The following is a 14,704-nucleotide window of genomic DNA, read 5'->3' as shown; positions in this document are numbered from 1 at the left end:
TCTCCCTGATATATAATCTAAACCTACTCTCTTTTAGTTTAAGGCTATTCCCCCTTGTCCTATCTCTACATGACCTTGTAAAAAATCCCTCTCCAGCTCTCTTGCTGGAAGGTGCTCTAAGAGCTGTCTCTTCTCCAGACTGAACAGCCCCGGCTCTCTCAGCCTGTTTCCATAGGAGGGGTGCTCCAGCTCTCTGAGCATCTTCGCAGCCCCCTCTGGCCTCACTCCAGCATGTCGCTATCCCTGCTGTGCCGGGGTCTCAGAGCTGGACGCAGTGCTCCAGGCGGGGTTTCACGAGAGCGGAGCAGAGAGGGATGCGCAGGATCCCCGGTTCTCCGAGGGAGAAGGCAGCGCGGAGGGGCAGCCGCGGGGCCGGGCCGGTGCCGCGGGTCTCCCGCAGCGGCTTTGCGGAGCGGCGGCGGCCCTTGAGCTCCCCTTAGTGCCGGGAAGGAGCATTTGAGACAACCGGGCTCGGCGGCGGGGATGGGGAGGGGTGTCGGGAGGGGACCGGTGGGTCCTGGCGCGGTACCCGCGGCTCCTCCCGCAGGTCCCACCGCGCTCGTGGCATCCCGTCAGGATGTGTCCAGCGCTTGTCCTTGCAGGGAAACCTTTATTTGTTGAACGTAAACTGCATCAATCGCATGGGATCCAGGAAAGCCCAGTTCAATATTTTCTCCCTAATATATCTACAGGTGTGTGCGTGTATAATTTTATTTATTTATCTATTCAAGCATTTATTTGTTTATTTATTTGTTTATTTATTTATATTTAACACCAATCGATAGCTTATTCATGCTTTGCTACATTTTTTATTTGTCATGATTTTGCTTTACTGGAGCATTTAATTTCAAAAGGTATGAAAAGCTTAGCTTTATACACCAGATAAGTAAGGGGTATTGCTCCTGGAGACAGGTTAGGAAATGCTGACAGAGAAGGCAAGGGACTTAGCTAAGGTCAAAACAAAGCGCTGTGCTAAACCAGGATAGTACGGCACCTAGATCCCAGGCACTTATTTTTGCACTTTAATGTGTGATCAGCATACTTTCTGAAGAATATTTATATTTGCATGCCAGAGTGATCATCTGATGATTTCTGAGCATCTGCTGTTTTGGGTGTACGCACTTCCCTGGGGGTTTTAAGCTCAGGTTCACAACTGTACTGTGATGAAGATGGACTAGCCAGCTCAGCTGCAGTTAGTGCAGGTTTCTGCACACTGATCCTTACTGCACTAAGCTAATGTGGACCATCACCTCCCCTGTGGACTTAGAGGTCACACACATGTGAGCTCCTGCAGATGAGCTGATGTCAGGTAGCTGGAAAAGCTGTGAACTGGCTCACATGCCTGAGCTCCAATTGTTTTGTGACAGCTGGGATGTTTCAGGTTACCTGTAGGTCTTGCAACTGTTACTGATTTGTGAAAAATTCAACTTTCTTTGTCAATATTTTTATGACCTGGTAGAGAGGCACAAAAGCACAGCCTGATGAAAAGCTCCACGGAGAGCAGAGGCAGCAGCAGCTCCCAGGACAGACTTGGTGTCCCATCAAGTGCACTCCACCCCAACATCCTCGTTGTGGTTGCAGTTGTGTGCACCCCAGTCACGCTTGCTACAGTCCGTAATTGTAATTTCACTCCCCTTGCAATTTACGTCATCGAGCCAAATTTGTCCGGTGCCTTTGGAAAATCAAACAAACAAACAAACAAACAAAAAAATGTTGGATGAGAGAAAGAGGAGTATGCATTTTTTTTTCTAAAGAGAGCCCTGTGGATAGTGGGCGTGTGTTGGGTTGTGTGGATGGCTCGTTGGAAATCAAGTCTTTGGGCACAGGTCAAGCAGCACTTGACATGCTGCTGCCTCATCCCAAGAGGAACGAGCTGCCCTGCTGAGGAGATCACTTGCTGCTCGTGTAGGTGACCTTGCTGTGGTGTGTGTAAGCACCCTTGGCAGGCCTGGAGAGGTGTAAAGCTGTAGTGGACTCACCTGCTGAGGCTGTGAAGTAAGAGACCGCACGGTTGAATCCCAGCATTCGGCAGACTACGCCGGCCTCTCGGATGCTCCAGCCATCATCACATATTGTTCCCCAGGACCCTTTGTGGAAGATTTCCACACGGCCCCTTCTGTCTCCTCCCACGAGTCGTACAAAATTACTGAGGCCAACTGAGAGTTCAGAGAAGAAAATAACTCTAAGGGTCATACAGGCATAAGGAAAGACATTGACAGACAGGAGCAGTGACCACCCAAACCAGAGGGATGTTCCCGCCTCCAGGGTGGGACCAGAGGTTACTGGTAGCTCAAATCCAAACAATTCAGGAGCTCCCCCTGTATTTGGAGACACCAGGCTGCAGCTCAGACCACAGGCTCCTCAGCTCTGTTAGCTGTGCTGTGTGAGTAGAGGGGGATTTTGGGCCTGATGTCAGGTAGCTTTGATACCAGAAGGCAAGTGAGAGAAGAAGTAAAAGTCCAGTACCTTCTCCTTTTTCACCTTTGCTCCCTTTTACTCCTTGGGAACCTGTCGCAAAATAGAAAAGCAAACATTTGACTGTTGCTTGTGGAAAAATCCAGTTATTATCTAGTTCTGAATGCTTGTATGAGTCAGAGATGTGCAGACTCTTCCCCTTGTAGAAAATGAACACCCTGAAGTGACTAAGGATATGTAAAAGAAACGTGGCAGGAAAAGTAGGATCTTCCTAATGTGTGACCCAAGAAAAGGGCCGCTTTAAAAAACCCATCTATTCATTCACTTGTGGGAAATGTATCTCATTTCCCTGTAAACTGACATCTTTGACAGACTTTGGGATCTCCAGGAGTAGGCATGGTATCTCCCAAAGTACTTCCAGGAAGACCTACATCCAGGGATTTGCTCTCCAGGGAGAGAAGAAAGGTGCTCTCAACAGTCCTCCACATTTCTGTGGAGTATCTTGGTCTTGAGGGTAAGGGTGTTTGAAAAAACCCAATGAGTTCTTTTGTCCAAAGCTACCTCCAGATGCAAAGCTCCAGAGGAGGAGTGCATGGAGGAGCCCCACATAGAATCTAGTTTATTTCTGAGGATTCCTGTACTATCCTGTGTGAACAATTGAAAGAAAATAGCATCTGGAGCACAGTTTGCTTCCCATGGGCTGTTGTAACAACTGTTAGGGGTTTTTTTTGCTACAGGTCTTATGATTTTTTGAAACACCCTGTGATTGGAAGGGAGGGGAGTCAAGGATGGAGAGTAGCTGTAGTGTTGGACCTTTTGAACAGTTTTTGTGTCCTACAGTTAGCAAGGCATAATTAAATGGCCTCACTGTTAGGTGTTTCCAACAGCTTCACTATTCCATGTTCCTCAGTGCTGTGTTTACATGGGATTTATCCAAGTGACATGGTGTGCTACAAGATGTCTCTGAGCAAAGCAGAGAGGAGTGTGGGTTGTTCCAGTTTTCTGTGAAATAGGGGATTTGAGAAAATCTAATGCATCTGTTTTCTTGCATGTCTTTTAGCACACCTCCCAGGGTGTACACGTGACACCCTGTGCATTCCTCTGCTGGGAAGGCTGATCTGTCTGTTGAGTTCCTGCAAATGAGCTCTGCAAACACGCCCCAGAGTTGCTTGTGCCAGTCTGTGATCTGCGGTCCCGAATCCAAATGCACCATCAGCTCCACAGACCCTGTGGCAAAGAGCCTTACCAGGATATCCGCTCTCTCCCTTGGCTCCTTTCAGTCCTGGTTCTCCTTTCAGACCCTTAGTGCCGTAATCACCCTTGCTTCCTTTTTGACCAACTGGGCCTGGGGTACCTGGGTGGAAAGCAAAAAAGTCATTGCCTTTGTCCCTTCCCAAGGAAAGGGCATGACAAACATTTCACATTCATGCAGAACAGTGGAATGTGGCACCTAAAGTGCTTTGCATCATCAGAATAAATCATGCTATAAGGGTTTACCTGGTGGGCCCTGGTCTCCCTTTGCTCCCTTTTGCCCTGGAGGTCCTAAGATCATACAAACAAACAAACATTTACAAGAGTGATCTTTATACATTAATAAAAGCTTATACAAATTAGTATTTATGATGGATTTTAACTCATCTAGTTTAGGTGTCTACACTATAAACATCTATTTCTGAATCAGGTGTCTTATTTCACATCATACTCAGTGCAGACCATGTCAAAAAAAAAAAAATACAGGCAGTGGAGAAACATCTTCTCCTGAAGTTCATCTTAAACTGCTGCTTTGTTTGTGCGTTTTCAATTGATACAAAAATTCAGGCACCATCACCCCCTCATGCATATTACAGATGGTAGAAACAACTGTCTGGTGAGTAGTCAGCCCACAGCAGCCTGCCAGAGTGCCAGGAGTGCCATGGCATCCTGGGATGCATTGGAGCTCCAAGAAGAGGACTCAAGAGATCTTCTCTTGGTGTTGTAGTTCCCTTTCCAGTGTCTGCATGATGTGTGCTGTTGACCCAAAGCCTGTTTTATTCTCCTTTACCTGCTATTCCTTGTTCTCCCTGATCACCTTTGAGTCCAGCAATGCCTTGTATTCCTAAAATGAAAAAGAAATCAGTAAGGGTGAAGCCATCACACAAAGTGGGGCCAGAGTAGAAGATCAATGAGTTACAAGTTTGAGCAGTGCTGTACCTGGGCTACCTCTGGGGCCTTGGTCCCCCTTCTCCCCTTTCTGACCAGGTCTGCCATCGAGGCCAGGACTTCCAGGAGGTCCACGTTGTCCAGCTGCACCTTGAGGTTGAGTGAAAGCAGCACACATGAAATGTAACACAACACATGAAGGAGATAAAAAGACAGCTTGATCACCAGCGCTTGTACTCTGAGTTGAACTTACGAAGGCCAAATTGGGTCTCTCTGAATTGCAATCCTCCCCTGGCAGTGCTAACCTTAGCAATGCAGTGAGGAATGATCTGGAGTGAAAGGCTGCATGGATGCAGGTCCTGGCCGATTGCCAGCCTTGAAATGCACAAGTGCTCTCCTCAAAGAGCAACAATTTCTGCCCTTGTGTGTGCACACACATCAGGAAGGAGGACACGGCCCTTCTTTCCCTCTCAGTCTCCTGCACAGTGAGTGGGGCCCAGATGAGACAGCCAAGGCTGCTGGATGAGATTCGATGACATTGAAATGTTGGCATGATTTCTTCATCTAATCATCATCTTCTCTCACCCATGCTGGGATCTAGACCGGCTGTAGTTTTCCTTGTCATGAAACACCATATAAAAGATATCAGTCTGATGTCTCTACAAGAAATTGCACCTTCTGTACTGCTTACCTTCCTCTCCTTTTGGCCCAGGAGGTCCAGGCTTCCCTGGGCTACCTGTAATGATATCCTGGCATCAGTGCTAATGAGGCTTAGCCCAGCCCCTCAGCTGGGGCAGCCCTGCACCCTTGTCACACTGTGTCCTCTGCACTTACCATCGTGAGCTGGCAGTCCTGGGACTCCATGCTGTCCCTGAGGACCCACAGATCCCTGGGGCCCAGGGTCTCCCTTCTTGCCCATGTCACCTTTCTGTCCTTGGGGACCTATCAAACAGCATAGCACACATCTATAAATTCACAAAACCAGATTTGTTGTCTCTGCAGCCTGTGGAGCACCTCTGTCCGGCCACAGCAGTAGCAAGGTTTGGCCTCACACCAGCACTTACCACTCGGTGACATTCCCATAAAGCTGTAGGAGGACAGAGCTGGTCTGTCTGATCCACCTCTGGCTCTGTCAGCCTCTCTGGCCAGATGTTTGGCTGGCCTGCTGTTACAGGCTTGTAGTGGTGCCATGATGCCTCTCCAATCTATTCCCCAAACTATCCCTACTACTGGAATGTTTCTCCTCTAGTTAAATATCCCTTACCCCAGTCTGAACGCTTCCCTGCTCCTAGCCACAGTGGAGATAGAAGGCAGCATATTACACTCCTGTGCTTCCAGAGAGTTCTCTCATCTCCCCTTTATTTTCTCTTCTCTGAACAGGTGATCAGCATGCTCCAAATGAGCTGAATTGCTCGAAAGAAGACCTATATCTCCTCCATCTTTCTGCTCTAGAATTATCCCAAAGTCCTTGCCTTTTGGTATTCCTCCTACAATCACTTCTCTTCTGGAGCATCTTGTGCTAATGAGAGCATTGGGGCATCCAGAATCTGATGGAAGATCTGAGGAAGCTCTTATCAACCTGCCCAGCTGTCCTCCCTGCTCTGCACCACACACATCATCTGCTTTCTTTTCCTCTCCTGCTTTCAGCCTGTGTGAGACCACTGAGTAACAGCTATCCATAATGCATGTCACATGGGAGAAACATGTTGCATAACTCTTCTACTTCAGGTGTATAAAGCCAGGCTTATGTAAGATATAAAGCTCTCAGAAAGAGGTTCCACTGAAATGAGGACTAACATCCACATGCTTGTGCATATAAATTGTATTGTATTATTTTATACCATGAAAATCCTACTGTAAACATCACTGCTTTAATCTAGGATAAGCTGATAATTGAATATCTGTGGCTTTCATTAGACAAGGTCACTCTGTAAAGAGACTTCCGTGGTGCAGAGTCAACATTTTACATGGCCCCTTCTCCCTGCCCTCCTTTGGGAGATTTGCTGAAGCATGACATGAAATTAAACCCCTGCAGATCAGGTCAAGTGTCCTGTTTATCCAGCTCCCTCACTGACTGGCAAGCCACGCTCAGGGCTGCTTGGATTTTTATGAATACTGACCTATGAAGACTTCTTCTGGTGTTTTATCTAGAATGGGTTTAAAAAGAAATATGTGTGAGAACATTAAAAATGTTGAGATAGTGAAGAAGTCTTACCTGCAAGCCCTATCTCTCCTTTTTCTCCTTTCGCTCCTGGATCACCACTTGGGCCAGTAGGACCAGGAGCTCCTTTGCTCCCCTTCTCACCCTGGGGTCCATGTATGCCTGCAAGGACAACACCATTTTTCTGAGGCTTCATGGGGTGCCATGTCTAGTGAATGCCAGCAGCAGGACACCCACCACAGCTGCGAGCATGAGCCAAACTCCACTCTCTGTGCACTTGAGAGTGGTGCTGGTAACAGTGGCAAATTGGCCCACCGTGGCTGTTGCACATTGACTTTTAAAATAAGATTTTTTCCAGCTAAGCTTTTCTTTTGCTCACATTAGCTCTACATAGGCTTATTTCCTTCAACTCCAATGACATTCTTACTCACACCTTGGCTGAGGACATGATTGCTCATAAAATCATCCATAAAGCCACTTTATGTTCATACACAGAAGTAATTCAGGTGTCAGAAAAGCCTTACCTTGGTCTCCCTTTGTCCCTGGTGGTCCCTGTAACCCTGGGATGGAAAATATATATATCAGCTGACACACATCATCTATCCACAGTAATGGCTAAGAAGAAGAGATGAATTTTTTAATCATCCTTTGCTCACACGATTTCAGTCACCAGTGAGGCCAATCTTCAGCTGGCAGGGACCAGCACAACCACTTGAGTAAAGTCCTTGGAGCTCAGCTGAGTGCTCGGCTGGGCAGGGGCCAGCTTGTGTTCTTGCCAACCTCAGCTCATGGGGACCATTGGGGAGATCTTCCATGAAAATGCACTGAACTATTGGGCTCTGATGTGTAATAACATTGCTTGGCAGGAGGTGCTGTTTCGTAAGTGTCGTAAGTGCAGCCAGGAAGATATGAAAACACAATTTTTAATTTATTTTTTTCCTGCAGAAAATCTCATCATTGTAGCCAAGAAGTAGGGATGGATGAGTTACAGACCTAACCTAACAAGGGTTGCATCTTAGGTCATCATCACAGGATCACAGAAACTGTTTCCTGGTCCAGCCTCTGCTCAAAGGGGAGCCAGCACTAGACCAGGACTTGCTGCATCCTCACAGTCTGGAGATATTTACCTCCTAAGGAGGGTGTAGTTCTACCCAAACCCCCAGGTACCCAGGGCAGCAGCTTGGGCATGGCTGTGGAGGGCAGAGCTTGCACTCAGCCGTTCCTGAGTCTGTGCCAATGTTTTCCTAGGGACCTCTGTGGGAGTACTCGGGCTAGCCAAGGCTCCTGGAGGATCAGTGAAAAGGTACAGCAGGTCTTCTCATGGCCAGAGCATTGGGTGTCTGCACACTGGGTAGGGTCTTGGTCTGGGGACTGAAATCCCAAATCCTCACTTAAGGTCTCTTAGATGAAAAAAAGAAAAAGAGGAAAAGAAGAGAAGCTGTGGCTCATTTACCAACATACCTGGTGGACCAGGATCTCCTTTGCGTCCAGGAGGCCCTGAAATAAATATTTAATGCATATTTTTCAGTAGTCAGCAGCCAGTGAGGAACACAGCAGTATGGGATCGACAGGCTTGAGGTGTGGGCTGGAGACACCCCCCTTTTGGATGGCATCTAGAGTCCAAATCTGCAAATCACTGGAGGGGAGAGGAGCCCAGAGCCACAGGTGCAGCTGCAAGGGGCTCTGGGGGTTTGCACAGTGCAGTGCTCCAGCTCCTATAGGTGCTGGAGCACCTATAGATTCCAACCCTGGGCATGGGGGCATCACTAACTGACAGGAAGATTAAATCTTGCCCTAGTTATCATCTAACCTAGGATTGCCCTAGGATCATCTAAATCGGGTTTTCAGCCCCTCTTTGCCAGTGATGCAGAGGAGTGGGGTCTCCCCACTGCAGAGCCAGCATGGAAAGCCATACCTGCAACCACGGTGATGTTGTTCATCCTCATCATCAGGTTTGCATTGTTACTTTTAATTATGGTGATTTGCTCTTCTAAGCTTCTCCTCCAGTTTTCTTCATGTCTCATGAGAAAGCTCTTCTCAGTAGAGCTTCTTGCCAAAGCCAGATTGTTGCCAAAGGAGCTCTTCAGAATCTCTTCTGTATACGAGGCATTTTGCTCTTGAAGTTTCAATATCTCTCTCTGCATCTTAAATACTGAGGAAACAAAAAGCCCATGCAATGAATATTCACTGCCCGGTCTGGCTGGGAAATGGTATTTTGGCAGAGCAGTTCCTCAGCACCTGGGGGGGACACCGGGGGATAAAGACCACCCCTGTTAGACCCGGGGAGGTGGTTTTCATGTGCCAGTCCTTGCTGCAGCCAGGAGTGCAGCTGGGAATGCCTTTGCAAATGCAAAGCACACATACAGGGTGGAGGAATTGTCCCCTGCAGCGGCTGCTTTGCCTGGAGGTGTGTGGAGGAGCCTCTGTGCTCCCTCAGAGGTTCCCGATCTGTGTGCTCATTCCCACTTGCCCAGGCCCCCAGGAGCACCCAGCAAAGCTCTCTTTTGATGCCAAGCCCTTGGCAAGGTTGTAGCATTACCTTTGTACATCAGCAGCCCCTGGCCGGCCGTCAGCAGCAGCAGGTAGATGCTGAGGGCTGTCCGAACACAGCATGTGGATGCCTTTTTATGGCTCTGAGGCTCTAAAAACCAAGACAAGAAGGGTAGACACTCTCCCACATCTCTTCCCTACAAACTCTGCTTGCTTCCAGCCATTTCAGGCTTGGCCACAGTGCTTTCCAGCAGTGAGGAGCGGCAAGGTCCCTCTGTGAGAGTGCTTGATCCTGCCAGCAAGGCAGGCTGCCTTCCTCTGCTCCAGGCTTTGCACTGCAGTCTTCTTGGCCATCTTTTCCTTAGTTAATTTAACCAGCTCAATTCCATCAAGACTTAATCCAGCCTATAGCAGTGTGAATGTGGTGGCTTTCCCCTTTCTGCATCAATAAACTCCCTGTTCCCACTGCTTTTAATTGTCCCAAGCTGCCATTCGGAGGGTTGCTCAGGGCAATTCCTTCTCTATCCAGACCGCTGCATACACATGATTCCAACAGTGATGCATGTATGCATCAAAATAAATGAAAAATCAATAATAAGCTGAACTGCAGAGCAAATTGAATCAAGTCATAACATGTAAAACCAATGACTACCAGCAAGTGTAAAATAAATACATGGCTTTGTTGAATTTTGGCCTTCAGGGAGAAAAAAGTATTTCAGAAGCATTGTTAGCTATGTCAGACATTCAGTAAGTTACCCTCAATTGGGGTTTTTCTTTTTTTACAAAGTAATGTAATCAGGACTTTAAAGTCTTAGTTTTAAAAGACTACAGTATTTTAATTGGTTTTACAATGGAATGGCTTAGTCAGCAATGAAGCTTTTCTATTCAGCTAAAAAATTCATAAACTTACTTTTTTTTATTGAGTCTGGTGATTTTAGTATCTTAACTATTACACATGAAAGTCTTACTCAAGAAAATGAGACATTTTCTAAAACAGGAAAATCATTTTTTCTGTTGCTCAGCATCAGCTTTTGGCTAGAAAGGGTAGTTTGACATACTTCTATTTTTAAATGGTAGTTAATTTACTAGCAAAATCACTGCAAAAAGAATTTAATATGCAATATTTCATTTTTATGTGTTGTTTTAGACCAGATAAAATCCATATAAATCCATTTAATAAAAAGAAACCTTACCACTTATCTGAAAGGTTGTGGTAGAAGCTGAGGCAAACCCAATCTTTTCTGAAACACTGAAAGTGTTCATATCACTCGTATTTCCATCTTCCCCGTATTTGTCTTTAAATGTCATGACAAGTTTCTTGTGGCTAACTTAAAGCCTTGTAAGACTATAGACAACAAAGAGCTGGAGGGACTTCCTCTCTGCCTCCTGATTTGATGCTATCTGATATGCATTTCCTATCTGCTCAGTTTTTATAGAGTACTGAGAACTCTGATGTGGTAATTTGAACAGTTCCTCAAAAAATCCCACAGCTAAGATGTTCAGTCATGTGCTCACTTGGAATCCAGGGAGCCTTGGGCACGAACCTGGAAGATCTTCAACCTGGAGTTGTTCAATATCTCTGCATTGTTATGGGGTTAGGCATGAGATGGACGCATGGAATTTGTTCCTAACGCAAGTAAAGCTCCTCAAGAAGATAGCCAAGAAGATTCCGTGTTCAATGTCAGCTTGGCAATCCCTCTCCTGGGAGGGGAGGCTGAGGACTTTGTCATAGTGGAACACACAACAATGTGCACCAAGGTGTACATCAGTAGATTGTGTGAGACTCAAGTGCAAGGAGGGAAAGAATCAGGAGGAGTTGTAAAGACAAGTGAATGATGATGGGATGGGGGATGCTGAAACCCAAATGGGTTTGGGATGATATGGAAAAGAGACACTTGCAGCCTCCTTGACAAAGTCTCTCCAGCTCCTGCTTCCTCCCTGATGAGTTTTTCATACCCATGGACACAATTCCTACCTCTTCACCATTTCTTTACCCTCATGCTGCCAAACTCCCCGCTGCAGACCTCGCCATGGCATTCGGCGTTTTGACTTCTCCATTTATGTTGGGTTTGATTTTGCTTTTGCAAAGCAAAGGGACTCACCCAAGCCCACAGGCAGGAGCCTTCGGTAGGAGCTGGGCAGAGCCCTCCGCATCCACGCTGCCACCACCACGTCCTGCCCTCCCCGAGGTGCAAGGCAGTCACTGTCACACGGTTTGGTCCTGGGCTGCAGCTCTGTGCTCATCCCTGGCGCTGCTGTGTCCTCGCCGCTTTGCTTGGCCATGGAATGAAATGTAGTAAATCTTCAGGTAGGGGTGAGCTGGAGATCCACACCCTGACAGTGCAGAGTGAAGCCCTCTGTTCTGCACCTGATGTACAAATCTCTGAAAGGCTTAAACCACAAATGGGGATTTTTGAACCCACTTCTGTGTTCTCCTTTCAAATGTGCTTGTGCAGCTGTGACCTGGTTTGTCCCCAGCAGGGAGGAAGAGGAATCCTCCATTTTTAAACATTCTCCTACACTCTGTGTAGGAATTGGGATAATTTGCTTCCTTGTGAAGGGCTCAGATATCCCCTTGAATTAGGGAGGATCACCACCAATCGGCTGAGCCACAGTAACTGCCTGTGCGTCCTCTCCCATCATGGCATCACCTCGTCACGGGAGTAAGGGCTCATATCCAGCCCGTTTCTGATGGTTCTGGTGGTCCAGCTGACCACTCTGCACAAGCCTGAAGCCATCTTCTCTTGCTAGGTGATGAGCTGGGAATGGCTGCTCTTGTGCTGCCAAGTGGATGTCTATAGGGACAGATGTAATTCAGGTGCATGCAGAGAGCAGATTTACAGCAGAGAGGCTTTTAATAATACTTCTAGTCAAATCCATTTTATTTCGAAGTATTAAAAATAAGCTGGCACACATAGTTCTCAAAAGCCCTCCTAAAGACAAAAGGTGCGATGAGATCCCTGTGCCCTCCTTCCCTGAGAAAGAAGCTCAGGGATAAGTTTTCACATGAATCATGATCATGTTGTGGCCATGCCACTCTCAGCAGCCCAGTTGGCATGGGTGCAAAAGCAGGAGTAGATTCCATTGATTTTGACAGCCCCAAACTGCAGTGCTTCAGGTTTTGAAGTCCAGTTCTCCACTTTTGGGGGGAAAGTCATGATCCTTCTGACTGCAGTTGCCTACCCAGCTGGTCTAACCTTTATTTCTAGTTGATGCAGCCCCATGCAGCTCTGCAACCTGCCACATTCTCATGGCTCAGGTGAACATCTGGCTGTCTGGGTGGTCGTGGTGCATTTCTATCTCAATGCCAGCCTCTAAGAACAGGCAGCTGATTTCCCAGTGCGTGTGGTGCTGAGGGTCTGGGCCACGCCTTGGGTGCAGAGACCATGTCCCAACATGCTGGCTCAGCCTTTGTGTGTGCTCCCGTCCTGCTTTCTGCTGTCTTTCATTTCTCACTGTATCATCACCGACTGCAGCAATAGCTTGACTCTGATTTTGCAATCAGGAAAGAAAAAAAGAAAAGAAACTGCTGATTCAGTGCAGTCTCCCTAGGTTGATGTTTTGCTGAAACGATGGGGTTATTTATAGAATAACAGTTTCCAGCACATTATGGGACACGTCTGCTGGACCATCAGCCTTATCTGTCAGGCTGTCTGTGAGAAAGCCCTGGTCCCTCTCCTCCTGCTGCTCATCCTGCCTCCCCTGACATGTTCTGCTGGCACTCAAGGAAGAGCTTGTAGTCCTCCAGCTCATCCCTTTCTTTCCTACATTCATACAGAAGATGCTCCTCATGCTCTTGTTGTAAATGTGCACCAACATCTGAACCAAGTTTTATAAACAGACCACAGCTGCCTCAATGTCACGGGCCTGGGGGATCTGGTGGAGGGAAAAGGAAGTGGCCTGGAAGTGGCTGGTGGAGCAAAAAGTCCCTGGCCACATCCACTACCTTTCTCATCTCCTTCCATCACTCTTGTCCACTGCAGGCATTTGCCACCACCAAGAGCTCATGGCAAAGCAAAGGGATGCAACACCAAACTCCAGCCTGGCAACAGCTAAAGACATCAACAGCCTCCCAGCAGTGATTCTGAGAGGGAGCTTGCGCAGGCATCAGCCTTCTCAGGACAGCCATTTATCCTGAAAGAACTGAAGTTGCAATGTTTTAAAGGTTTATATTTTTCCCCAGATGAGAAGATATCCTAGACAAGAGGTGTTTCTCCATTTATCCACAAGATGGTAATTTTTCCAGACTTGTCTATTTGACTGCAGACTGTCTTAGGTATAAAAGTGCAGCATTCAGGAGGCTTTTATTCCCCTCCAAGGACGAGTGAAAAAAGAATGTGTGGCTCAAACAGACCTCATATTGGGTAGCCTGGGGCAGGAACCGCCACCATTTCTGCTGTTGTCTCTAGACTGAAGTGGGGGGTTGCAGCCAGGAAAGGTGACAGTCTACCCCTTATCCTAATACTTGCACTCATGTTTCAGCAGATGGGCTTCAAAACACCCAAAAGTAATCCTGCCCACAGACCACACTGCTCTCCCACAGAAAAAAAGCAAGTAGCTGTGGTTTGACCTGTGACACAGCCCATACATATCTACCACAAAGCCAGCAACACCCAGAGCTATAAAATTGCCTCATCAGTCATAGGCTTGCCAGTAGACTAACTTGGTTCTTCTTTTTCCTATTTTACCTGATTTTTCAGTCTTTTGTCTTTTTGCAGTGAACAAGTGTGGTAAATTTTGACATACCAGTTCTTGTGGTGGATTTACTCCAGCCGTCAGCCAAACAGCCACCCAAATGTTTTCTCAGTTCTCTTTCACAAAGGATGGGGAGAAAATGGAAGGTGAAAAGACTCATGAGTTGATATAACGACAGTTTAATAGGGAAAGCAAAAGATGCACTTGCAAGCAAAGCAGAAAGAGGAACTCATTCTCCACTTCCCATCAGCAGGCAGATAGGCAACTGTTTCCTGGGAATCAGGGCCTCAGCATGCATGATGGCTTTTTGGGCTGACAAATACACAAACCGCAAACATCTTCCCTTCCTCCTTCCTTCCCTGAACTTCTAATCTCTGAGTTTGACATCATATGGTGCAGAGCATCCCTGGGGTCTGTTTGGGTCACAGCCTCACCCATGTCCCTTCCCAGTCTCTTGCCCAACCCCAGCCTGCTCCCAGTCTCAATGCTCTGCTCACCAATAGCAAAACCATCCGTGTTTAGCAGCACTGGCTTAGCCCCAAATCCAAGGCACACTGCCCTACTATGTTGGGCTGCTGTGGAGAATGATACCTCCATCCTGGCCAGACCCAGTACAGCCCTCCAGTGTGATGATGTTTATGTTAAAATGCCTTTTTCTCCCTGAGGAAGGACCAAGGACTGTGATGCCCATGGACATCGGGAGGCACTGCTGAATCCAGGGAATGCCAAGGCAGGTTGTGGGTGATCTGCCCACCAGTAGCTCGTGGAGGTACCAGATCTGGGATCTCCCTTGTGAGTGTCCCA

At 47.3% G+C, this 14,704-nt stretch overlaps 1 protein-coding gene across 2 annotated transcripts; it reads right to left on the bottom strand.

Moving 5' to 3' along the window:
• Positions 1-725: 725 nt before the first annotated feature.
• Positions 726-11,529, bottom strand: MARCO (macrophage receptor with collagenous structure). Of its 2 annotated transcripts, none has more exons than XM_019290128.3 (15): positions 11,308-11,529; positions 9,255-9,356; positions 8,631-8,867; positions 8,177-8,212; positions 7,240-7,275; positions 6,770-6,877; positions 5,389-5,496; positions 5,246-5,290; positions 4,606-4,704; positions 4,457-4,510; positions 3,913-3,957; positions 3,662-3,769; positions 2,467-2,508; positions 1,980-2,156; positions 726-1,672 (listed from the first exon to the last, which is right to left on the bottom strand). In XM_019290128.3, the coding sequence occupies exons 1-15, from the start codon at positions 11,486-11,488 to the stop codon at positions 1,542-1,544; spliced, it is 1,509 nt and encodes a 502-aa protein (XP_019145673.1). In that variant the 5' UTR covers positions 11,489-11,529; the 3' UTR covers positions 726-1,541. The 2 variants fall into 2 exon arrangements, with proteins under 2 accessions (XP_019145673.1, XP_010405417.1); XM_010407115.4 differs by lacking the exon at positions 11,308-11,529 and adding an exon at positions 10,399-10,609.
• Positions 11,530-14,704: the final 3,175 nt, after the last annotated feature.

This window comes from Corvus cornix, chromosome 7, assembly GCF_000738735.6.
Source record: "Corvus cornix cornix isolate S_Up_H32 chromosome 7, ASM73873v5, whole genome shotgun sequence".
NCBI lineage: Eukaryota > Metazoa > Chordata > Aves > Passeriformes > Corvidae > Corvus > Corvus cornix.
The sequence above is the reverse complement of the archived record's forward strand: the minus strand, read 5'-3'. Positions and strand labels throughout refer to the sequence as shown.

Coding starts and splice junctions, on each gene's coding strand:
- MARCO (XM_019290128.3), bottom strand. CDS start 11,488: ATGGCCAAGCAAAGCGGCGAGGACACAGCAGCGCCAGGGATGAGCACA. Junction 8,213..8,630: donor CAACATCACCGTGGTTGCAG/GTATGGCTTTCC, acceptor TATTTATTTCAG/GGCCTCCTGGACGCAAAGGA. Junction 4,705..5,245: donor TGGGCCAAAAGGAGAGGAAG/GTAAGCAGTACA, acceptor CTCAACCTCAAG/GTGCAGCTGGACAACGTGGA.